At 40.2% G+C, this 26,566-nt stretch overlaps 1 protein-coding gene across 5 annotated transcripts in view; it reads left to right on the forward strand.

The window, feature by feature from the left end:
- LOC145243456 (inositol-tetrakisphosphate 1-kinase-like) overlaps positions 1-26,566 on the forward strand; it is a 262,231-nt gene that overhangs the window by 148,865 nt on the left and 86,800 nt on the right. For all 5 annotated transcript variants that reach the window (XM_080106350.1, XM_080106346.1, XM_080106349.1 and 2 more), the window contains one exon: positions 16,225-16,350. Coding sequence is in view for 4 of the 5 variants with exons in the window: in XM_080106346.1 (XP_079962472.1) it covers positions 16,225-16,350 (126 nt within the window). In the remaining variant the exon portion in view is untranslated. The remainder of the gene's footprint in view (positions 1-16,224; positions 16,351-26,566) is intronic.

The following is a 26,566-nucleotide window of genomic DNA, read 5'->3' on the forward strand; positions in this document are numbered from 1 at the left end:
AAGGATGGAGTTTGATGGGGACCCGTCCAACACATCGTTTTCTAATTTCGATTAATTCGTTGTCGTTGAAATAGGCTGCTGGAGGATAAAGGTTGAAAGCAGAGTTTGCTTCCTCCAGCATAGTCCATAGTCCTTTGGCCTCCTCGCGTTTCCTGACAACTGTTAGTATGTGGTTTGTTTTAAAATTTTCAGGGTTAGTAATGTCTTTTTTTTGGTATGATTTGAAAGCGAGGAGGTTTCTGTATTCTTTCCTGCTATGGGACTTCATTATGGTCTCTACTTCTGCCGTGATTTTGCACACATCCTTCCCATTAAAGAAGGGTTGTTGTTTTTTTTTCCTTGATTCAGTCTCTACAGAGGGGCTTCTATGTCTTTTCTTATCTGAGGGGGGAGGAGGGGGCATGTCTGTTTTCATTGGAGAAGGGGGAGGGGTGTTCTTGGGCGTGTTGTTTGGCGAGCAGAATGGTGACGGTTTGGGGGTCTTTTTGGAGGGGGAACCTAGAGATGTCATTTTGGTGTCTCTATGGGGCAGAGAAGCTTTAGTAAGAGGGGGGGCTTTGCGAGGGATTTGCTTTTCTTTTGAGGTCGGTTTTTCAGGGAAAAGGGATTCAGGGAACTCTTTCTCCTCAGATTTTCTCCTTTTCTCATCAAGAGTTTCTTTTAGTTTCAGTAGGGTTTTGAATTTATTGCCCCCTGGGTCTTTACTTGTCCTAATTTCAATTTTCTCTTCTTTAGAGAGGGACTTAGCATAAGTCTTGGGTGGGGATTTTTTTGAAAGAGGGATGAGTGTCCAGTTGTCCTTCTTTTTGGGGGATTGTTTTTCTGAATTAAAAGTCTTTTCAAACTCCTCAGGTGTGATTTCATTTTTCTCTTCTGCTGGTGTCTGGGAATTGTCCTTAGGTTCTACATAACCTATTTTCCGTTCATTTGTAGGGATAACTTTTACGGCTGGCTTCCTTTTGGGGCATGTGTAAGTGAGATGGCCGACTTCCCCACATATCCAACATGCTGGTCTTCTGCCTGCGACCACGATTGGCAGCTTCTCTACTCCAGCCTCCAGGTAGTAAGGTATACGTAAAAATGCTTCTGCATTAAGCAGAATGTCAAAAGTCCATACTCCATTATAATGGTCTTCTTCTATTCCGGTTATGTCCCCAAACTTAAGTAAGAAAGCGGCTAGGTATTCCCCGGGGACAGCACCAGGAACTTCAAAAATGGACACTGTAGTTCTTCGCCTTCCTAAGTATTCCATCCTCAGAACGTACTCGTTGGTAATAATTTCTTTTTTTGTCATTGCTATGCATTCGTCTTCCGTCTTAAAAAGAGCTGCCCATGTGTTATATCCTTTACATTTTGTAATCCGCTCAGCTCTTAAACCTGCTGATGCAATTAATTTGGTGACAACATCTTTCGTTGATCTAATTAATTTTTTGGTTTTGCGGTCTATTACAAATAGAGAAATAGTCCTCTTAGCAAACTCCTGTAACCGCGGTTGTTCCAACTTAATACCCGTTTCTGTTGTAAATTCAACACATTTCTTTGCGTCTTCGACAAATTTAACTACATCAATTTTTACTTTTGGTGGCTTTGTCCATCCACCTAATGCCTCATCTTCCTTCACCTCAACCGTCGGCACACAGCTGGCAGATGCCATGGCCGGCATATAACAAGAGGAGAGAAAGATAACAGTCCAAAAAAAAAAGAAAAAAAAAAGAAAAAAAAAAGGAATCCGGTAATTGAAAAAGTGGTGCCGGGGGAAGAAGAAGATAAGCAATAACAAATTTAACAAGGTGATAACAAAATATTAACAATATAACAATATACGAACCAACAAATTTTTAACCATGTAACTCGAACGATAAAGTCGTAGTCAGACAAAGGCTAAAGTTAATATTTATTTTATTGTATAAAATAAAATTACACAAATAAAAATGTGGCACAAGGCCGAAAAAGGGGATGGGGGTTAATGTTGACCTAACTAACATAACGTTAACTTAACTAGACTCTTTCACCAAAATACCAGAATCACTCTGTGGACATCCTACTTAAACCCCGAAAGTTACAAATATATATACATGATGTGGGGGGGTTTGGGGATAAAAATCTTATTTACAAAATTGGATGAAAAATATACAATGCTAAAAGGTGGTTAGTAAAAAGAACCCCCTCACTACTGATTGTGGCGGATAAAAAGTTTTGCCAGTCGAAAAGATGTGGGTCCCACGAAAACTGACTTTATTCAAACACAACAAAAATGGCCCACATCTCTGGCAAAACAGTTTATCCATCACCTAAGGGGCCGGGATTGGGGGTTATCGAACCAAAAGTGGGGAAAAAAAAAAAAAAAAAAAAGGGGGGGACGCTGGGACAGGGAAAACCAAAAAAGGGGATTGGGGCGATGATAGCATGCATACTCTAGCTAAGTTAAAAATCGAACAAAAATGCCTAACTAGCCTACTCTAGGAGGTCCGATGCATGTCTATGTTTGATCAAGTCACCCAAAATCCTTAAAAAAACCTAAGCCACTCAAAAAAGAAATTCAAGATTAGCTCCATTCACTTTACACAATCGCGAAACTTTCACCCACCTGTCGTTGAAATTCACAGAAGTGAGTTTCACCTTCTCCAGCTTAATTCGCATTTTCAATCGATATTTGAAAATGAGGACAAGCTGGGGAGCAGTGAAGGTCTCACCTCCGTAAACCTCCTTCTGTCGCGTCGTCCAAATCACGCCTCTCATAACTGCTAGTAAACACAGAAAAACATAGCGTTCTTCTTTCTTCATGGTCGGTGCCCAGTTGCAGCACGGGGAAACCGACTCCAGCACAAAAAACCGCTCGCTCAGCATGCGAACCGTGAAGCCTTCAACTAACTCACACAACGGTCGAACAATGGCGCAGTGGAAGAAAGCATGATCAAGGTCTTCCTCCCATTCTCCGCATCGGACACAATTGGGTGTCTCCGTAAAACCCGCTGCGTAAAGTCTTTTGCCGACCCAGAGGGCATTTCGTATTACCAGCCAGGTGAGTGATGCCTCGTAATTATCGAAGCAGCTCGACCCAGGCGCCCAAGGCCATATTAAGCGGCGCTCCTCCTTCGTAAAACCGAACTCCTCAATCTTTTCGTCTCGAACGGATCCCCTCACTAAGGCCCGATATAGCGCCTTGCGAGACAACAGCTGGGTGTCAGAGAGGCTTTCTTGGACCCGTAGAAGAAATCTCAAGGCCTGCCGACACTCGCGATAGAAAGGGCACTCGTTTCGGAACAACTTGTGTGCCTCTCCTCTAGCCGAATGCACACTCTCCAAAGCCGGAAAGGCTTTCTTAGTGTCTTCTATCCAGAAGACACCGTTTCCCTCACTTGGTGTACACATTCGATCCAGGTATATCAGCCTAAGAGTGTGTCTACGTATTAGCACACTAGGCATACCCAGACCGCCTTCAGACGGATGCAGGTAACAGACCTCCCGAGTAACCATGGCTTGCTTTCCGCGCCATAAGAATGCAAAAAGAGCACGCACCAGATCAACTAGTGTGGTTTCCGGGAGTGGAAGTACTGATAGACGGTAAAGGATCAGGGGGTAGATATGAGAATTGCATACCTCCGCCCGACCCTTCAAAGACAGATTTCTCAAGGCCCACAAATGAGATGCGACCTTGACCGCTTCCAATACCTCCGACCAATTTTTCTCCAGCTGGAGACCGGGGCCAAACCAGACGCCGAGTAGCTTGCATGGCCCATCAGTCCAACCAAAGGGTCCCTGAAGGGGCATACCCCTCCAGGCACCGATACGTAAGCCAATAGACTTAACGTAGTTAATTATGGCCCCTGTGACCTTGGCATACCGACTTGTTTCTATGTCAACGACTCTAATCTCGGCACTGCTCGTTACAAGCACAGTCACGTCGTCAGCATAGGCGGTATACTTTACCGGGGTAGAGCCACCTGGCAAAGTAATCCCGCGAAGGACCGGATTCACCCGAAGCTGGCGCAAATATGGCTCAAGCGCCAGCACATATAACATTGGGGATAACGGACAACCTTGACGGATCGATCTTGTTAACATGAAGGGTTTCGACCTCACCCCATTCACTTCTACCATAGCACCAGGGTTGGCATACAAGAGGCAAATCCAAGAGCGAAACTGGGGACCAAACCCAGCCGAGCGAAGAACAGCCTCTAGGTAACGATGGTCTACTCTGTCGAATGCTTTGGACTGATCTAAGTTGATCAGCGCGGCTTCTGTGTCGACTTTTTCTACGATCAAGCGTATCGTGTGCAAATTGTCTTGAATCGTCCGACCCTTAACAGAACAAGTCTGTTCGGGACTTATTAGACGGTGTAAGACAATCTGCAGACGATTTGCTAAGATCTTGGCCAAAATCTTTAACTCTGTGTTTAACATCGTTAAGGGCCGGAAATTACCTATCCCATCCCCTCCATTTTTATCTTTGCGTAACAATTTAATGATCCCCCTGGTAAAGTACTGAGGTATGCACCCGTTCCTAAACCAGGAGTTAAAAAGTACGGTCAGCAAAGGGATAAAAATGGGCGACAGCCTCAAATACACCTCGTAGGGCAGACCATCTATCCCAGGGGTCCTGTCTAGCCCGACCTGTTTCAAGGCCTCAATGACTTCTTCCTCTTTTATGCTACCTTCACACCTAGCTGCTTCGGTCGCCTCCAGGCGAGAAAAGTCGGCTAAATAGGTGTCAAACTGTTCAATAGTCAGACCGGGCTCCTTGGTAAAAAGTTCCTGAAAATGAGTCCGAAAACCCTCCAAGATTCCGTCGTTTGAAGTTACGGTTCGTCCGTCCGGCAATGTGACACTGGCGATGTGTCGATCTGCAGAACGTCGAAACTCCTCCGCACGCAATGACGCGGCCATGTTTGTTGCCTCGTTTGGCGCTCTTTTTAATCTAGCCCTAACTAATACTCCCTGGTCCTCCCTGTTATCCAAGGAGTCCAGTTCAGCCTTAACTACAGTATAGCTAGCACTATCCCCCTCCTCCACCGCCCTTTCTAATCTATCTTCTAGCGCCGCTTTCGCTGCTCTAGAACTACGTTTGAGCCGGCGACTAAAATCAGCAGCGAAGGACCTAATGACTTTTTTAAGGTTGCCCCACCACTTATTCCCGATGATAGCCCCCGTCAATTCCCTCTGTATTGTTAGTAGAAGCTGTTCCCGGAAGTCCTTCACATCGAACAACGACGTGTTGAACTTCCAGTAACTAGCCATCTTAGGTTTAACACTATCTAAGTTTACTCGAACCCGGACAAGCCTGTGGTCCGAATAAACTATACTATGAAAACTTGGACAGTCTAAAAGCCCTAAGTCGACTCTCCTAACTAAGAACCGATCGATGTAACTCGAAAGTTGCACCGAATCGGAGCCGCGTCTACCTGTCCAAGTCCATGCTAAATCCCCGGGTTTTTCGTTCCGAAATTTATCGACAAGATCAAACTTGTCGACAAAGTCTCGAAACGCTTTAGCATCCCGGTTCTGATTAGTATCCCTTCTGGTATTAACCCCGCGATCTAATTCGGGATCCAGGACCGCGTTCCAGTCTCCCGCTAAAACTAACCGTCGAGACGAATTCATGAAAGGCTCGATTCGCCGAAAAAAGGAAACTAGCTCAGCATGGTTATTGGGCGCATAAACCCCAATAAAACGAAATGCCACATCCTTTACGGTAACATCTAGAACGAGTAATCTTCCCTCTGGATCTGCATAAATAGGGTCACACGACGCATCAAGAGTGCGCTTAACTAGCCAAGTAACCCCCCTTGCATGGGTATCATAATGTGCTGAATAGAGCTGAAAGTCTCTAAGGAGCACACCCTGATAATCACTAGGAATGAAGTGAGTTTCCTGTATACAACAAATATCCACACCAAGGCGTTGAAGGTCGCGTGCAACTCGAAGTTTACGAGAGGCGTCCCTCAACCCTCGGACATTTAAACTAGCTAATCTTAAGGAAGCCATCTTGAGTTACTTAGGGTTGAGAAACCTAATCAAACATAGACGGTGTCAAGACACCGACAGCTGTCCCCAATGATCCAGTGGTCATCTCAGTGGTGATAGACCCGTCAGGGGACAGACCGCCGATGTCTAGGGGGAAGGTTAGTTTAACTGCCCTATAAAGTGAAGGATGGAGTTTGATGGGGACCCGTCCAACACATCGTTTTCTAATTTCGATTAATTCGTTGTCGTTGAAATAGGCTGCTGGAGGATAAAGGTTGAAAGCAGAGTTTGCTTCCTCCAGCATAGTCCATAGACCTTTGGCCTCCTCGCGTTTCCTGACAACTGTTAGTATGTGGTTTGTTTTAAAATTTTCAGGGTTAGTAATGTCTTTTTTTTGGTATGATTTGAAAGCGAGGAGGTTTCTGTATTCTTTCCTGCTATGGGACTTCATTATGGTCTCTACTTCTGCTGTGATTTTGCACACATCCTTCCCATTAAAGAAGGGTTGTTGTTTTTTTTTCCTTGATTCAGTCTCTACAGAGGGGCTTCTATGTCTTTTCTTATCTGAGGGGGGAGGAGGGGGCATGTCTGTTTTCATTGGAGAAGGGGGAGGGGTGTTCTTGGGCGTGTTGTTTGGCGAGCAGAATGGTGACGGTTTGGGGGTCTTTTTGGAGGGAGAACCTAGAGATGTCATTTTGGTGTCTCTATGGGGCAGAGGAGCTTTAGTAAGAGGGGGGGGGCTTTGCGAGGGATTTGCTTTTCTTTTGAGGTCGGTTTTTCAGGGAAAAGGGATTCAGGGAACTCTTTCTCCTCCGATTTTCTCCTTTTCTCATCAAGAGTTTCTTTTAGTTTCAGTAGGGTTTTGAATTTATTGCCCCCTGGGTCTTTACTTGTTCTAATTTCAATTTTCTCTTCTTTAGAGAGGGACTTAGCATAAGTCTTGGGTGGGGATTTTTTTGAAAGAGGGATGAGTGTCCAGTTGTCCTTCTTTTTGGGGGATTGTTTTTCTGAATTGAAAGTCTTTTCAAACTCCTCAGGTGTTATTTCATTTTTCTCTTCTGCTGGTGTCTGGGAATTGTCCTTAGGTTCTACATAACCTATTTTCCGTTCATTTGTAGGGATAACTTTTACGGCTGGCTTCCTTTTGGGGCATGTGTAAGTGAGATGGCCGACTTCCCCACATATCCAACATGCTGGTCTTCTGCCTGCGACCACGATTGGCAGCTTCTCTACTCCAGCCTCCAGGTAGTAAGGTATACGTAAAAATGCTTCTGCATTAAGCAGAATGTCAAAAGTCCATACTCCATTATAATGGTCTTCTTCTATTCCGGTTATGTCCCCAAACTTAAGTAAGAAAGCGGCTAGGTATTCCCCGGGGACAGCACCAGGAACTTCAAAAATGGACACTGTAGTTCTTCGCCTTCCTAAGTATTCCATTCTCAGAACGTACTCGTTGGTAATGATTTCTTTTTTGGTCATTGCTATGCATTCGTCTTCCGTCTTAAACAGAGCTGCCCATGTGTTGTATCCTTTACATTTTGTAATCCGCTCAGCTCTTAAACCTGCTGATGCAATTAATTTGGTGACAACATCTTTCGTTGACCTTATTAGTTTTTTTGTTTTACGGTCTATTACAAATAGAGAAATAGTCCTCTTAGCAAACTCCTGTAACCGCGGTTGTTCCAACTTAATACCCGTTTCTGTTGTAAATTCCACACATTTTTTTGCGTCTTCGACAAATTTAACGACGTCGATTTTTACTTTTGGTGGTTTTTTCCATCCACCTAATGCCTCATCTTCCTTCACCTCAACCGTCGGCACACAGCTGGCAGTTGCCATGGCCGGCGTATAACAAGAGGAGAGAAAGATAACAGTCAAAAAAAAAAATAAAAAAAAAGAAAAAAAAAAAAAGAATCCGGTAATTGAAAAAGTGGTGCCGGGGGAAGAAGAAGATAAGCAATAACAAATTTAACAAGGTGATAACAAAATATTAACAATATAACGTGTAGAATAACAATATACGAACCAACAAATTTTGAGCGATAAAGACGTAGTCAGACAAAGGCTAAAGTTAATATTTATTTTATTGTATAAAATAAAATTACACAAATAAAAATGTGGCACAAGGCCGAAAAAGGGGGGTGGGGGTTAATGTTGACCTAACTAACATAACGTTAACTTAACTAGACTCTTTCACCAAAATACCAGAATCACTCTGTGGACATCCTACTTAAAACCCGAAAGTTACAAATATATATACATGATGTGGGGGGGTTGGGGATAAAAATCTTATTTACAAAATTGGATGAAAAATATACAATGGTAAAAGGTGGTTAGTAAAAAGAACCCCCTCACTACTAATTGTGGCGGATAAAAAGTTTTGCCAGTCGAAAAGATGTGGGTCCCACGAAAACTGACTTTATTCAAACACAACAAAAATGGCCCACATCTCTGGCAAAACAGTTTATCCATCACCTAAGGGGCCGGGATTGGGGGTTATCGAACCAAAAGTGGGGAAAAAAAAAAAAAAAAAAAAAAAAAAAAAAAAAAAAAAAAAAAAAAGGGGGGGACGCTGGGACAGGGAAAACCAAAAAAGGGGATTGGGGCGATGATAGCATGCATACTCTAGCTAAGTTAAAAATCGAACAAAAATGCCTAACTAGCCTACTCTAGGAGGTCCGATGCATGTCTATGTTTGATCAAGTTACCCAAAATCCTTAAAAAACCTAAGCCACTCAAAAAAGAAATTCAAGATTAGCTCCATTCACTTTACACAATCGCGAAACTTTCACCCACCTGTCGTTGAAATTCACAGAAGTGAGTTTCACCTTCTCCAGCTTAATTCGCATTTTCAATCGATATTTGAAAATGAGGACAAGCTGGGGAGCAGTGAAGGTCTCACCTCCGTAAACCTCCTTCTGTCGCGTCGTCCAAATCACGCCTCTCATAACTGCTAGTAAACACAGAAAAACATAGCGTTCTTCTTTCTTCATGGTCGGTGCCCAGTTGCAGCACGGGGAAACCGACTCCAGCACAAAAAACCGCTCGCTCAGCATGCGAACCGTGAAGCCTTCAACTAACTCACACAACGGTCGAACAATGGCGCAATGGAAGAAAGCATGATCAAGGTCTTCCTCCCATTCTCCGCATCGGACACAATTGGGTGTCTCCGTAAAACCCGCTGCGTAAAGTCTTTTGCCGACCCAAAGGGCATTTCGTATTACCAGCCAGGTGAGTGATGCCTCGTAATTATCGAAGCAGCTCGACCCAGGCGCCCAAGGCCATATTAAGCGGCGCTCCTCCTTCGTAAAACCGAACTCCTCAATCTTTTCGTCTCGAACGGATCCCCTCACTAAGGCCCGATATAGCGCCTTGCGAGACAACAGCTGGGTGTCAGAGAGGCTTTCTTGGACCCGTAGAAGAAATCTCAAGGCCTGCCGACACTCGCGATAGAAAGGGCACTCGTTTCGGAACAACTTGTGTGCCTCTCCTCTAGCCGAATGCACACTCTCCAAAGCCGGAAAGGCTTTCTTAGTGTCTTCTATCCAGAAGACACCGTTTCCCTCACTTGGTGTACACATTCGATCCAGGTATATCAGCCTAAGAGTGTGTCTACGTATTAGCACACTAGGCATACCCAGACCGCCTTCAGACGGATGCAGGTAACAGACCTCCCGAGTAACCATGGCTTGCTTTCCGCGCCATAAGAATGCAAAAAGAGCACGCACCAGATCAACTAGTGTGGTTTCCGGGAGTGGAAGTACTGATAGACGGTAAAGGATCAGGGGGTAGATATGAGAATTGCATACCTCCGCCCGACCCTTCAAAGACAGATTTCTCAAGGCCCACAAATGAGATGCGACCTTGACCGCTTCCAATACCTCCGACCAATTTTTCTCCAGCTGGAGACCGGGGCCAAACCAGACGCCGAGTAGCTTGCATGGCCCATCAGTCCAACCAAAGGGTCCCTGAAGGGGCATACCCCTCCAGGCACCGATACGTAAGCCAATAGACTTAACGTAGTTAATTATGGCCCCTGTGACCTTGGCATACCGACTTGTTTCTATGTCAACGACTCTAATCTCGGCACTGCTCGTTACAAGCACAGTCACGTCGTCAGCATAGGCGGTATACTTTACCGGGGTAGAGCCACCTGGCAAAGTAATCCCGCGAAGGACCGGATTCACCCGAAGCTGGCGCAAATATGGCTCAAGCGCCAGCACATATAACATTGGGGATAACGGACAACCTTGACGGATCGATCTTGTTAACATGAAGGGTTTCGACCTCACCCCATTCACTTCTACCATAGCACCAGGGTTGGCATACAAGAGGCAAATCCAAGAGCGAAACTGGGGACCAAACCCAGCCGAGCGAAGAACAGCCTCTAGGTAACGATGGTCTACTCTGTCGAATGCTTTGGACTGATCTAAATTGATCAGCGCGGCTTCTGTGTCGACTTTTTCTACGATCAAGCGTATCGTGTGCAAATTGTCTTGAATCGTCCGACCCTTAACAGAACAAGTCTGTTCGGGACTTATTAGACGGTGTAAGACAATCTGCAGACGATTTGCTAAGATCTTGGCCAAAATCTTTAACTCTGTGTTTAACATCGTTAAGGGCCGGAAATTACCTATCCCATCCCCTCCATTTTTATCTTTGCGTAACAATTTAATGATCCCCCTGGTAAAGTACTGAGGTATGCACCCGTTCCTAAACCAGGAGTTAAAAAGTACGGTCAGCAAAGGGATAAAAATGGGCGACAGCCTCAAATACACCTCGTAGGGCAGACCATCTATCCCAGGGGTCCTGTCTAGCCCGACCTGTTTCAAGGCCTCAATGACTTCTTCCTCTTTTATGCTACCTTCACACCTAGCTGCTTCGGTCGCCTCCAGGCGAGAAAAGTCGGCTAAATAGGTGTCAAACTGTTCAATAGTCAGACCGGGCTCCTTGGTAAAAAGTTCCTGAAAATGAGTCCGAAAACCCTCCAAGATTCCGTCGTTTGAAGTTACGGTTCGTCCGTCCGGCAATGTGACACTGGCGATGTGTCGATCTGCAGAACGTCGAAACTCCTCCGCACGCAATGACGCGGCCATGTTTGTTGCCTCGTTTGGCGCTCTTTTTAATCTAGCCCTAACTAATACTCCCTGGTCCTCCCTGTTATCCAAGGAGTCCAGTTCAGCCTTAACTACAGTATAGCTAGCACTATCCCCCTCCTCCACCGCCCTTTCTAATCTATCTTCTAGCGTCGCTTTCGCTGCTCTAGAACTACGTTTGAGCCGGCGACTAAAATCAGCAGCGAAGGACCTAATGACTTTTTTAAGGTTGCCCCACCACTTATTCCCGATGATAGCCCCCGTCAATTCCCTCTGTATTGTTAGTAGAAGCTGTTCCCGGAAGTCCTTCACATCGAACAACGACGTGTTGAACTTCCAGTAACTAGCCATCCTAGGTTTAACACTATCTAAGTTTACTCGAACCCGGACAAGCCTGTGGTCCGAATAAACTATACTATGAAAACTTGGACAGTCTAAAAGCCCTAAGTCGACTCTCCTAACTAAGAACCGATCGATGTAACTCGAAAGTTGCACCGAATCGGAGCCGCGTCTACCTGTCCAAGTCCATGCTAAATCCCCGGGTTTTTCGTTCCGAAATTTATCGACAAGATCAAACTTGTCGACAAAGTCTCGAAACGCTTTAGCATCCCGGTTCTGATTAGTATCCCTTCTGGTATTAACCCCGCGATCTAATTCGGGATCCAGGACCGCGTTCCAGTCTCCCGCTAAAACTAACCGTCGAGACGAATTCATGAAAGGCTCGATTCGCCGAAAAAAGGAAACTAGCTCAGCATGGTTATTGGGCGCATAAACCCCAATAAAACGAAATGCCACATCCTTTACGGTAACATCTAGAACGAGTAATCTTCCCTCTGGATCTGCATAAATAGGGTCACACGACGCATCAAGAGTGCGCTTAACTAGCCAAGTAACCCCCCTTGCATGGGTATCATAATGTGCTGAATAGAGCTGAAAGTCTCTAAGGAGCACACCCTGATAATCACTAGGAATGAAGTGAGTTTCCTGTATACAACAAATATCCACACCAAGGCGTTGAAGGTCGCGTGCAACTCGAAGTTTACGAGAGGCGTCCCTCAACCCTCGGACATTTAAACTAGCTAATCTTAAGGAAGCCATCTTGAGTTACTTAGGGTTGAGAAACCTAATCAAACATAGACGGTGTCAAGACACCGACAGCTGTCCCCAATGATCCAGTGGTCATCTCAGTGGTGATAGACCCGTCAGGGGACAGACCGCCGATGTCTAGGGGGAAGGTTAGTTTAACTGCCCTATAAAGTGAAGGATGGAGTTTGATGGGGACCCGTCCAACACATCGTTTTCTAATTTCAATTAATTCGGTGTCGTTGAAATAGGCTGCTGGAGGATAAAGGTTGAAAGCAGAGTTTGCTTCCTCCAGCATAGTCCATAGTCCTTTGGCCTCCTCGCGTTTCCTGACAACTGTTAGTATGTGGTTTGTTTTAAAATTTTCAGGGTTAGTAATGTCTTTTTTTTGGTATGATTTGAAAGCGAGGAGGTTTCTGTAATCTTTCCTGCTATGGGACTTCATTATGGTCTCTACTTCTGCCGTTATTTTGCACACATCTTTCCCATTAAAGAAGGGTTGTTGTTTTTTTTTTCTTGATTCAGCCTCTACAGAGGGGCTTCTATGTCTTTTCTTATCTGAGGGGGGAGGAGGGGGCATGTCTGTTTTCATTGGAGAAGGGGGAGGGGTGTTCTTGGGCGTGTTGTTTGGCGAGCAGAATGGTGACGGTTTGGGGGTCTTTTTGGAGGGAGAACCTAGAGATGTCATTTTGGTGTCTCTATGGGGCAGAGGAGCTTTAGTAAGAGGGGGGGCTTTGCGAGGGATTTGCTTTTCTTTTGAGGTCGGTTTTTCAGGGAAAAGGGATTCAGGGAACTCTTTCTCCTCCGATTTTCTCCTTTTCTCATCAAGAGTTTCTTTTAGTTTCAGTAGGGTTTTGTATTTATTGCCCCCTGGGTCTTTACTTGTCCTAATTTCAATTTTCTCTTCTTTGGAGAGGGACTTAGCATAAGTCTTGGGTGGGGATTTTTTTGAAAGAGGGATGAGTGTCCAATTGTCCTTCTTTTTGGGGGATTGTTTTTCAGAATTAAAAGTCTTTTCAAACTCCTCAGGTGTTATTTCATTTTTCTCTTCTGCTGGTGTCTGGGAATTGTCCTTAGGTTCTACATAACCTATTTTCCGTTCATTTGTAGGAATAACTTTTACGGCTGGCTTCCTTTTGGGGCATGTGTAAGTGAGATGGCCGACTTCCCCACATATCCAACATGCTGGTCTTCTACCTGCGACCACGATTGGCAGCTTTTCTACTCCAGCCTCCAGGTAGTATGGTATACGTAGAAATGCTTCTGCATTAAGCAGAATGTCGAAAGTCCAAACTCCATTATAGTGGTCTTCTTCTATTCCGGTTATGTCCCCAAACTTAAGTAAGAAAGCGGCTAGGTATTCCCCGGGGACAGCACCAGGAACTTCAAAAATGGACACTGTAGTTCTTCGCCTTCCTAGGTATTCCATTCTCAGAACGTACTCGGTGGTAATAATTTCTTTTTTTGTCATTGCTATGCATTCTTCTTCCGTCTTAAAAAGAGCTGCCCATGTGTTATATCCTTTGCATTTTGTAATCCGCTCAGCTCTTAAACCTGCTGATGAAATTAATTTGGTGACAACATCTTTCGTTGATCTAATTAGTTTTTTTGTCTTACGGTCTATTACAAATAGAGAAATAGTCCTTTTAGCAAATTCTTGTAACCGCGGTTGTTCCAACTTTATACCCGTTTCTGTTGTAAATTCCACACATTTCTTTGCGTCTTCGACAAATTTAACGACGTCGATTTTTACTTTTGGTGGTTTTGTCCATCCACCTAATGCCTCATCTTCCTTCACCTCAACCGTCGGCACACAGCTGGCAGTTGCCATGGCCGGCGTATAACAAGAGGAGAGAAAGATAACAGTCAAAAAAAAAAAAAAAAAAAAAGAAAAAAAAAAAAAGAATCCGGTAATTGAAAAAGTGGTGCCGGGGGAAGAAGAAGATAAGCAATAACAAATTTAACAAGGTGATAACAAAATATTAACAATATAACGTGTAGAATAACAATATACGAACCAACAAATTTTGAGCGATAAAGACGTAGTCAGACAAAGGCTAAAGTTACTTCTCATGAAAGAGGAGAACTATTTATGGCACAATGGGAGATTCCATTGTGCACACATGGGCCAGTCTATTCTTTGGATTGTGATTGGCTGAATCACCTGATTAGATATGCTTGTACATAAATACAAGCCCTCAGTCCAGCTCAATCTGATGTCTGTCTTGTGCATGAGCTGGACCCTTGGTAAGTGTTGCTGCTATTATTATTGTTGTTGTTGTTGTTGTGTGTTATTGACTAACACAGTTCTTTTGATTATTCTACATCTCCCCTCTTCCCCCCCCCACGAGTAGGCTGGGTTGTGTGAGAGGTGTATCTCTCTTTTAGGCCTAGTTTGTTGTGTGGTAGTAACCTAGAAAGAGCTCGGGGAATCCTTGATCGAAAGCGTGGGGATATATGTGTGGTTTGTTGTTGGGGTTTGGTTGCTGTGTATGTGCTATTACAGGAAGATAGTGGGAGATGCAAGAATGTAGTATCGCTTGAGGGAATTGTTGGTCCTAGTGCTGCACTTGGTATTGGGGTTGGTGCAGGCTTAAGTTCACATTTTCTGAGGAAACGGCGGTTCCTAAGTGTGATCCTTCCAGATCCGTTAACCCTGATTCGGTATTGTCGATCTGGTAGGGAACTGATGATTTTGCCCGTTGTGTTCCATCTGCGATTGACTGGATTTTGGATGGCTACAGTGTCACCAGCTTGTAATGGTGGAAGGTTGTGGGTATATTTATTGTATCTTTCTACTATTTTTGCATTGCGGTGGTGGAGCATTTCCTCGTGATGTTGTGCCGCTGACACCCATTCAGGATGAGGCTTGTAGAGGATTGGCTGTGATGGGATGGAGTCACGTAGTCGACGGTGAAGTAATAATTGGGCCGGTGATAGGCCAATGCTTTGGATTGGGGTATTCCGATACTGCAAGATGGCCCGGGCAACACTGTCATTGTCCAAGGAACCGTGGGGGCCTGTGTTTCCTTTCGCAATCCTCTTTGCAGTTTTTACTGCGAGCTCTGCCCTGCCATTGGATTGGGGATACGCAACAGAAGATAATCTGTGCCTAACACACCATGTTTTCAGAAATTCTTGGAACGTGCTGGAAGTGAAAGGTGGGCCGCCATCGGTGCTGAGTTCTTCTGGGGCACCATATGTTTGGAACAGTTATCGGCATATGGACATCAATTTGGTTGTAGTAGTGTGACCTGATTCTAGGCGGTATAAAATTAGCCAACCAGTTAGCCTATCTGCGCAGGCAAGGTATGTGTGATCTCCAATATAAAAAATATCCATGACGATTTGTTGGAATGGCCACTCTGGGGGTTGTTTTTAGAATGATAGGCTCCCTTGGTTGACTAGGTGCGGTGGTTGAGAGATCTGGAGCAGCAAGGTTTGACAGTGGTGAATCAAATTTAACCCTGGAAATTGACTCTTTAACCAGAGCCATAAGCAAAAAAAAAAATACTGTTTTGTTTTTAAATTCCCAAAACGGTTTTTCATGCTAAACAACTAATCTTTACAAAAGTTTTAAACTAACATAAATTCTTGGGAGCAAACTAATTAATTGACTTAACCCTTGGGCTATGATGGTATTTTTACACACATTGCCTCCGATGGGTGTGAATTTTTTCACATCATATAAAATCAAGTCTAGAGTCTTTGAAAAATAATTTTTTTATCAAAAAAACAAATACAAATATTCAAACATGGGTTTCAAGCATAGCTTTCATTTATTGATTAATGCAGTTTGGGCAAAGAATTCCATAGTCCTTGAAGACACCATTGTTGCTAGTGTTTATAATAGAAAACTAGGTGGTAAAAAAATTAACAGCCAGCATAGTCTAAGGGTTAAAAGCCAGAGAATTTTTCAACAAAGAACATGGAACTAAAACATCTTCTCCCTCCCCCATACGGTTTTAAAGATTTATAAACTTTCAAGGCTATAGATATTAGTCAAAATATTAGTTTTAGTTAGGTATTCATACATACAGATAATTTCTTTATAAATATATTTTTCTTTTATGTCTTTCAGATTGACTTAAGCCAATCCCTTGAAGAACAGGGACCATTTGATATTATTGTCCATAAAGTCACAGATGTGTTAGGCAGGGCAGAAGGAGGACACACAAAGGACCAATTATATGCAAAGAACTTTGCAGTAAGTTTACCTTCCTCTTTTGCTTATTTTTTTAAAGTAAATTTTTATCAGTTTACCTATTATGTGCATCCTTGTGAACCTTTTCATATGAAAAAAATCAAATGTTTTCAAGAGTGAGGATTTTGTTTGTTTGTAAAATATTATTGGCTCTTGACTTTAACACCCAAATGTAACTCTGTCATCAACGATAAAGGGTCTTACTTCAGCTGCCATTTTTATTGATGTGCATCCATGAATCCACATTCATTTGATTGCTTTATGTAAAAAAAAAAAAAAACAAGGGGACAAATACTCGGTTTTTAACATTTTGGGGGGATGTATCAGATTCTTTTTAAGGCAACCTTGATCCAGATTGCCATTAAAATCTAATCCATTTCTCCTTCAACCAAATTTCATTAAAATTCATAAATCTTCTCATCTACTTTTAGTTTAAAAAATTCTTGTTTCACAATTTTTGCAATGAAGATTAAAATATTTAAATAATCACCTCAAAATAAAAATCCCAAAGATAACTCTTGCTACTTTAACTTTAAAAATGCAAAAATAAATAAAACAAAAATTAAAATGATTTCACCGTATCTCATGCAATGCTAGGTAAGTATATATATTTTTATTCTGCCTGAATAGATCAGAGGAGATTGGAAATTATGACGACTGAACTTATGCATTCATGACCTGAAAGTTTCATCTCTCTTTTGCAGATATTGATGATGTGAGACTTTAAGAAAGCAACCTCTGTCTTGGACATGCATCAGAAGCAGAGAGGAGTCATTAGATTCTTCCATGAAGAAAAAATTGAACTGATCAACATTCACCAGTGTTCGTTGAATGTTTACAAAGCCAATGTTGTTGATGTCAGCACAGTTGGATGGGTTTGTCTATGCCAGAGTGGCGACAGAGATGGGAATGACAAAGTGCACTCCAGGTTTTTCCGATGAAGTCATCAAAAGATGCTGGCATAAGCACATGTAGAATGATGATGACTATGTAGAAAAATAAATTCTGGAGCACAAAAGATCACTGATTTCAATGGTACCACTCCCATCCTTGTAGCTTTTGAATAGTTTTAGAGTTAAGAAAAAAAAAAAATAGGAGGCCTTACTTTTGGAATGACTCTCGTATATTCATCTCTTCATTGAAGATATTTGTCTGAAGCCGAAGCTACCATTACTGCCTTTAATCCTTTATTTAGTTTACTATGCTATTTCAGACTAATGTATTATCTTTCAATGCTCAGTTAAAGGAGACTTGTGTAATATCTGTTCTGTTATGGTACCATTTTCCTGTGGATATAATGTAGTATCTATTTGTCATAATACCTTTCTCCTTTAAGGATTCAGTGAGATATATGTTCGTTTATCATATCATCCCCCCAGGCTAGCAAAAATGTTCTGGAGAGAACATATATTTATTAGTAGTTTATGTAATGTGTGTAGTTACGTTTGTAAGTAAATATATTAAGTGCAAATATAAATAATGTACGTGTGTGTGTATATATATATATATATATATATATATATATATATATATATATATATATATATATATAAGACTTTATTTTTGTTTTATAGCTTTTGTAGGACAAGGAAATAGAATTCGTTCAAGTGTCCCATTTTATTTATTTCCTCCTATTTTGTGGTTAATCTCACATGACACGGCATTGAATAGGGCAATGCACAATGACAGGCAAAAAAGTAAAATGTCCCTCCGGACACCTGCTCAACTTCATTGTCCCAAACTGTCTACCTGTTTATCTTCAAGTGGGTCCCTCTGCTTTTTGTTTTCTTTTTCTTTCCTTTTCAAAAAGGAATCTAAGCTCTGACTCACCTGGCTTAAGACATTTCTTTTATTATTTATTATTTATTTAGCATGACTCCTTTTAACATTTTTATTTTTATTTTTTTTTGAAAATTATATTCCATATACTTTTTTAGATGAAAGATTTCCTTCTGGTATGTTCTAATATAACTGTCAAAGTTAGATTCCAATCCAGAAATGATAAAAAAATAAATAAATAAAACGAAAAAACAAAAACATGTTGACCCTTCAAGTAATTACGTCGGATTGGCAACTCATTCGACTCTGCGGGCCGGATTGTGTTAAATTAGGGGTTGTGGGCCGGACGAAAGTCATTAATGAAAAAAATTAAGGAAAATTGCATATGCCGACCTCTGTTAACCTAAATGTTTAAAACCATAATTAAAATAAACATTGAGTAATCAGGAAAACAGGAAAAAAAGATGGGAAAAATTATTTTTTCTCCAGGAACGTGAATTGAAAAAAAATCAACCAAAGTAAAATGGGTGAAAGAATAACAAGTGTTATTGAAAATTGTACCGCAACCGAATGACGCACTAGCAAAAACGAAACACACATACACATATATACACATACAAATAGTTGCAAGCATATACACTTACATATGTAAAAATAAAAACAAAAAAAAACGCTTCCTTCAGTCTTGACAAACTATGGATACCATTATGGATAGTAAGGGTGAAATTTTTGTGGCAAGAGTTGCGCAATCTCCAACCACACCTCTCCGGAGTCGACATTGTTTAATACCAGTAACAAGTGGAGGTTCAGGATGAATGGAAACAAATGGCGAGATAAGCAAAGAGCACATGCAGTCACCCATCTAGTACTAGCCAGGCTCAACGTTGCTTAACTTAGGTGCTCTGATGAGAACTGGTGTGCCAATGTGATTATGCTGTACGCATGTACACATGCAGTAACATCCGCATATTCACAGGACATGAAATAGAAAGCTGACTGAGATAGCATTGTCCCTTTTGAAGCTGTCCTCACCTAATGTCTGACATCGGTCGATCGATCAAATTGGCTCTCAGTTTGTGTTTTGTTTATTTTATTATATTTTACACAAAAATGGAAGTGATTGGGTTTTAGTAGTATTTTTGTGGTTATAGTATTCAAATTCTGCTGGGTGGATCAAAGAAAGATAACGGCAAGATTTTGTTGAATTTGAAAGCCTCATTTCATGTTAAAAATAGTCGTTGGGAATCAGGCTTGCCGGCTAGTCAAAATGTCTTCACAGGCTGGATCCAGCCTACATGCCATAGGTTTCCGACCCTTGACTTATGTGGTATATTTATACTTTCATCTCTACAATAAAGTTGAAAAAGTATGTCAAGGTGATAAATGGCAGAATTTTGCTTTCAAGCATGTGGTGAAGTTCTCTGATGTATGCATATAAGTAAAGAGATCTTAATATTAGTGTCTACAAATAAACTTAAAAATTGCAAATTCTAAAAAGAAATACCCTTTGCCCTAATTATTAAAAGGTGCCGGTGTAATTGCAAGAATTAGCAGTGGACGAAGGAAGTTGAGAAAATGTCTGCCATTACTAACCAGCGCAGAATAGTCAGCATTAACCAAGGGAACAGTCTATCAGACATGTTTTTGTACACTTGTTTGCCATAGTTGCATTCCTGCTTGGCTATATTGAAATCACAAGAACGGACCTGGATTTAGTTGTCAGAAGCTGTTGGTGTGGGCACTTTATTTATAACTAGTGGAGGTACTCGGCATTTCCCGGGGGTTTGGAGGTATGTGTGTGGGTAAATCAAAACAAAAGGCAAAATAAAGAATAAGCGAACGAGGTGAAAACTTTTTCTAAAAAATCTGAAAAACCAAAATGATGGAAAAATTAAAAAAAAAAAAAACCAACAAAAAAAATGGCATAATTAACCCTGTTTTGATATTAAAACTTTAAAAATCAAAGAAAAATATATCTGACATCTAGGCTCGAACAAGCAATTTTAACATAACGACGCTGCTACTATACTGACCTGTCTATGACCGCGTGAGGGAAATTAGATCTTTTTTTTTTATATTTAAACTAATTCAAGAAAGAACTTTTTTGCGCATGCATGTTTGACTAAATTGTCATGAAGGAATGGTTTTTTGCTACCCCTCACTGTAGGAAAGTGCCCAATTGAGGGTGAAGGAATTAATGTTTTTGGCCAATTTTTCAATATTTGTTGTGCAAAGGGCCGTGCTTCAAAATGATACTGATCTTGCGAAAATCCGTCACCTCTGTCGAAAGTTTTTGCAAAACCTACAAATATACATACATTTAAACAGATTTCTGCCCTTTATATTATTACTAGTGGGGGTACCCAGTGTTGCCCGGGTGTTTAGAGGTGTGTGTGTTGGGGGGGGGGTTAAATCAAAACAAAAGAAAACAATAAACGAACGTGATGCAAACGAATGATGTTTAAATTTCTTAAAATCAGAAAAACAAAAACTAAAAAAGAAAACGCAAACGTGATGGAAAAAAAACAAAAAAAACGAACAATGTTAAAACTTAAAAGTCTGAAAAAAAAAATTAATAACCCTGTTTCAATATTCAAACTAAGTGTGTGTGTGTGTTGGGGGGTAGATGGACACTAACGAACAAAAACAAAAAAAAACAGCGTAAAAAATTTTGGAAGGGAGGTAGGCTTGAACCTGAAGCCTTGAGGTTAATAGTCCGACGATGTATCCATGATGCCACGAAGCCAAGGACTATAGACATAGGAGTCGAAAATGAGTATTTAAAAATGAAGGTGGTTTTCTAGGTCAAATGTCACGCCATAGTAGCAGCAGCAGCAGCAGCAGAAAAAACGAATTCACAGAGCGAATTTTGTAAGATAAAATGGCCGAAATAAAATATATTTATGACCATGTTTCGTAAGTGTAAGATATTATGATGTGTGTAGCATATACAAAGTTATAAGAATGAGCGAGCAAGCTGAGAAGCACCCGGAAAAAAGCCTTTGCCGAACATAAAGAAAAAATGCGCACGCACACACACATTTTCGCTTATATATATATACTAGCGGGGGGTACCCGACGTTGCCCGGGTGTTTGGAGGTGTGTATGGTTTTGGGTAAATCAAAACTCCGGGGAGGGGGAGGGGTTAAAATAAAATAAAAAAGCTTTGGTAGGTAAGTATGAGGATCGAACCCGAACCGTTGAGGCAAAGTTGGAAATTAAATTGTGAAAAAAAAATGTGCAACGTTAACCATTGGGCCACCACGAAATACTAACGGAAACACGTTTTAATTTATTTAACTATTTAGAATTGGCAGGTGCACGTTTTAATGACTTAATGAGGTCACTTTGACTGCAGGGTAGTATATCATTTACTGCGGGAACGGTTTTTTTATTTTTATTGTCTCAAGATGTTGGGAGGGGGGGGACCAGCTCCCCATAAAAAGGGGATTGTCCAAATTGAATAGTAAATGTTTGATATAAGGAAAATATTTCCACATTGATCAAATCTGATTGCTTTCGGACATTTCCGGCGATCGTGACCGGAAAAATATCGCCAGAATTAGTGTCGCTTTTATTATATGAAAAAGCCTAATCCACACGCGGCGAGCGAAAAATGTTGAATATTTATCTTTTCAAAGTCGAGCAAATTAAATAGACAGGCGACCTTCGTTGTTAACTCGTAGATATTATGATTTATATGTGATATAAAAAGTTTTAAGTTGTGAGCCGATCAACCGCTTCTCAGAAAAAACCTTTCTTGGACATACACAAAAAGTGAACATGCACACACACACACACACACACACACACATTTTCGCTTTTATTTATATACTAGCGGGGGGTACCCGACGATGCCCGGGTGTTTTGAGTAAATCAAAACTCCGGGGGGGGGGGTAAAATGAAAAAAGAGTTTGGTAGGTGAGTATGAGGATCAAACCCGAACCCTTGAGGCAAAGTTGGAAATGAAAGTGTGAAAAAAAGACGTACGACGTTAACTACTGGGCCATGGAGACATACAAGAGAAATATGTTTGAATTTATTTATTTAACTATTGACAGGTGGCAGCAATAAAAGTTAACTCTGCTGCTTCTATTTGACCTAATTATTGAGGTCAAATAGAAGTCACGCAGTTAACTTGGGTTTGTTTACCCAAGTTTCTTCCCCAACAGATGTTGGGGAAGGGGAAACCAGCTCCACATTGTTCAGATTGATTAGCAATTGTCTGATATGAGTTTGTCCCCACATTGATCAAAGCTGATTGCTTCTGGACGTTTCCCGGTGCACGATGCCGAGAACATTGTTAACTTTGAATTAGTTTCGCTTTTTATACGAAAAAGCCCATTCTACACACGAGAAGCCAAAATAGCAATAATTTTGTAAAAGTCGACGTAAATAAATCTAGACGTGACGCGCTTTCCCAAATCCTAGATATTATTATCTAGGGCCTATATAAACACTTCTAAGCGATCGTAAACCCCCCCCCCCGGGACCGTGTGCGAGAAAAGCCTTTGCGAGACATACATGAAATGGTCACACACATTTTGCCTTTTATATATATACTAGCAGGGGTACCTGGCGTTGCCCGGGTGTTTGGAGGTCTGTGTGCTGTTAAATAAAAAAGAAACCGGGGGGGGGGTAAAAGTAGGTAGGATCGAACCCGAAGCCCTGAGGCGAAGTTTGAAAATAAAATTGGCCAGCCAGGGGGTAATCAAAACATCGAAAATAAAACGCAAAAAAAACTAATGTAAGGCAAACGAACGATGTTAAATGTAAAAATCAAAAAAGAAAACAGAAAAACGAACAGGTGAAAAATGGCTTAAATAAGTCTGTTCGATATTAAGATTTAAAAAATCGGTGGGTACCCGGGGGTTTTTGGGTGCGTGGTCGGGGGGGTGGATAAGCGAAGTAAAAAAAAAAAACAGAAAAACGAACGTTACCTGAAAAATGGCTTAAATAACACTGGTTCAATATTTAAATTTAAAAAAGCGAAAAAAAAAAAGACATCTCACACCACGATTCGAACCCAAAACGTTTAGATAACGAACCAACGCGCTAACCAACTGAGCTAACGCGACGTACATGAAATTTAGTCAGTTTTTCAACTATTTAAAGTAAATCAGGTCATGACGTCATCTGACGCATGCGTAGAACCGGTCATCGTCACGAGAGGACCGCTTTTGTTGACCCCCCCCCCTCCCCTGTCGAAAATTGTTGATTTCGGGGTGAAAAAAATGAACATTTTTGGCCAATTTTTCGAGCGAAGGATGGAGCTTCAATATGATCCCAAGTTTGTGAATTTTTGTTCTGTCTGTCGAAAGTTTTTAGCGGACACACAAACACACATACAAGCATACATACACACATTTTCGTTTTTATATATATAGAAGATATATATATATATATATATATATTGATAATGAGATCTATATAAATATACCACGTAGGTTAACAACATTCTGCCACAATTGCTTGAAGTGTTGACATATTTAAAAAAAGTCTATTGGAGACATGAAACTATATACCACATGTGTATGTACAGGATTCACTCCAACTAATTAACTGATCGTTATGAATTTTGGAACACAGTTGCTAGGCATTAGGGTGGGTAATGTGGACTATATTTAGTTTTAGTTTTATGCAAAACCGGTAAAGAATGGGTTGAAGCCGTTTGTGAAAATTCAGATACGATTGATTTTTTTTTTTTTTTTTTTTAAATTTTAAAACCAGGTAGACATTAAATATTTCACAAATTTCAGTATTACAGTACAGTGTAAACCGGATACAAGACTCGAATATAAGATTTTCTCTGGTCCCAAATTAGAGCCTGTGTTAATGTACAGTGTAACCTGGATATAAGAGCTGCATAGACCGGATAAGTCTCTTATATCTGGGTTGCACTGTATTTAAAATAGTTTTTAGGGCGTAAAAAAATGGCACAATCTCCGATTTAAAAATTAAAATATTTCAGATTTACATTGAATCCGATCTAGGCATTTAACGCTAATAAAACAAGATTCCTTTAATTTCAATTTCTTAAGGCTCCTTTAAGCTTGAGCCTTAAATTTTAGACATTTTCTTGAATAAAAGAAATCATCTCATAGAATTTGATCCAAATTTGAATAAGGATTCTAGACATAAGGTTTGGTAGTTTTATCTTATTTATTTTTCTTCTTTTATGAGAGAACATAAGTGTTTCAGAATTTTTTAAGTGAGGATTGATAATGTGTGTTATTTGTATCAGTTTTTATCTTGGATATTATTCTCAAAATGTTTTGGCTGATGTAACCCTCTGCCTTCTTCTGATGCATCTTGTTGAACTCTGGAATTTGTATAAAGTCAAAGTTAACATTGGCCAAAATCTTTGGAGAATAAAATTCAAGTCAAAAACAATACTATGTTTCTGAATTTTTGAGATGAGGATTGGCTTTATTTGGATTTCTTAAACTACTGTTCTCATCTTGAGTGTCATTTTTACAACTTTTCGGTCAATGTAACCCCCACTCTTTAGATCCATCTCGTCAAACTTTGGAAATCTTTGTCAAACTTAGGAATCGAATAAAGTTTGACAGAAAGATTCCCAAGTTCAACAAGATACACCTAAAGAAGGTTAGAGGCTACATCTACGGAAACGTTGTGAAAATGTTACTTAAGATGAGAACAGTAGTTTGAAGGGTGCCGATAATCCAAATGCCATATAAAAGTGATGTGAAACATATTCAGGGAGTTAACTTTACCTGTCATGGGACGAGTATTCTAATTTACTATAAAATTTGACTTCATGCATTTTAAGAAAAAGAAACTGCAAAATCGGCTTTCATAGGTTGAATAGTCAAAATGGGCCGACTGTTGCTGATGTCCATGGAAACTTAAAATTGCCAAATGCGAATAAAATACATTTTAATATTTTTAGATGCAAAAAAAAAAAAGACTTTTGTTTTTCTTTTCAGATGTTTTAAATTCTAATTTGTAAATATAGTAATTTTGACACTGATTTTTTTATTTTGACACTGATTTTTTTATTTTGACACTGATTTTTTTATTTTGACACTATTTTTTTATTTTGACACTTTTTTCTTTTGACACTATTTTCTTGTATTTTGGTATTTCTTTATATTTTGGCAGTTTTTAATATTTTGGCAGTTTTTTATATTTTGTCAGTTTTTTATATTTTGACAGTTTTTTATATTTTGACAGTTTTTTTTAATATTTTGACAGTTTTTTTTTATATTTTGACAGTTTTTTTATATTTTGACACTTTATTTTGACAATTACACTACACTTTTTTTTATTTCATTTTATATCATTTTATCTCGTATTATTTCTGAAGTAAAAGAAAAGGAAGTTGCAAAAATTTTTTTAAAAATGTTATTCTTAAAAAAATAAGTAAAAATAATTAAATTTCTCCAAAATTGTCTGAAAAAGGGAAGACTAGAAAAGTTTTTTTTTTTTTTTTTTTTTTTTTTGCATCTAAATATATTAACCTATTTCATTCCTATATTCGCATTTCACAATTTTAAGTTTCCACATGACGTCAGCACCAGTCGGCCATCTTGGCTATTCAACCTATGAAAATCCATATTGTCAAAAAAAAAACCAAAACATTTAAGCAATCGAGGAATTTTCACTGGGTTTTGCAAGTAAATTACTTTTCTTTTGCATGCTTTCAGATTTAATATCAGATAAGATCTCTTCTCTTTCAAAGAACTAGTTTTGTTTTTTTCTTTTTTCTCCTTTTTTTCTTTTTCTCCTTTTTTTCTTTTTCTCCTTTTTTCTTTTTCTCCTTTTTTTTCTTTTTCTCCTTTTTTCCTTTTTCCAAAATTGCATGGGAATCCAAATAGACTTGTCATATCAAATGCTTAACATAAGGTTAAAAACAGTATTACACTTTTTCTTTTTTTTTTTTAAATTTTTTTTTAACACAGTGCCACTAAGTCGTAAAGGGCTACTATTTGATTCTTCTACTATTAAGGAGAAAGGGAGGGTGGGCTTAAAATAAATGATTTGTGACCCCCCCCCCACACACACCTTCCAACTGAGTAACCTCTCTGCAAACAATCTAAAACAAATAGTAAGTAACCAGGTTTTGGGGCCAAGGTTTTCTCTTTATGCAAATATACCGTTATATATGCTTTTATTATTTTTATTTATTTTTCTAACGAAATAAATAGTTTAAAAAATGTGCCTAACAAAACTAAAACGTTCCATCTGGTATGTTCTTCGTGGTGTATGTGTACAAGTATGTGTGTATTATGGGGAAGTGGAGTAGGAGTGGTCAGATATTTGGAAGATGGGGAATGTTTGTTCTTTTGAGAGGCTGGGTACCACCCATATTGGTTGACCGGCTGCATTGAATTGCTAAAGCATTTCACGTTAAAAAAAAAAAAAAAAAAAAAAAATGAACACCGTTAACTACTGACACAAGTTTTGTTTTAAAATC

This window comes from Euprymna scolopes, chromosome 22, assembly GCF_053919585.1.
Source record: "Euprymna scolopes isolate OS-2025 chromosome 22, ASM5391958v1, whole genome shotgun sequence".
Classification (NCBI taxonomy): Eukaryota; Metazoa; Mollusca; class Cephalopoda; order Sepiida; family Sepiolidae; genus Euprymna; species Euprymna scolopes.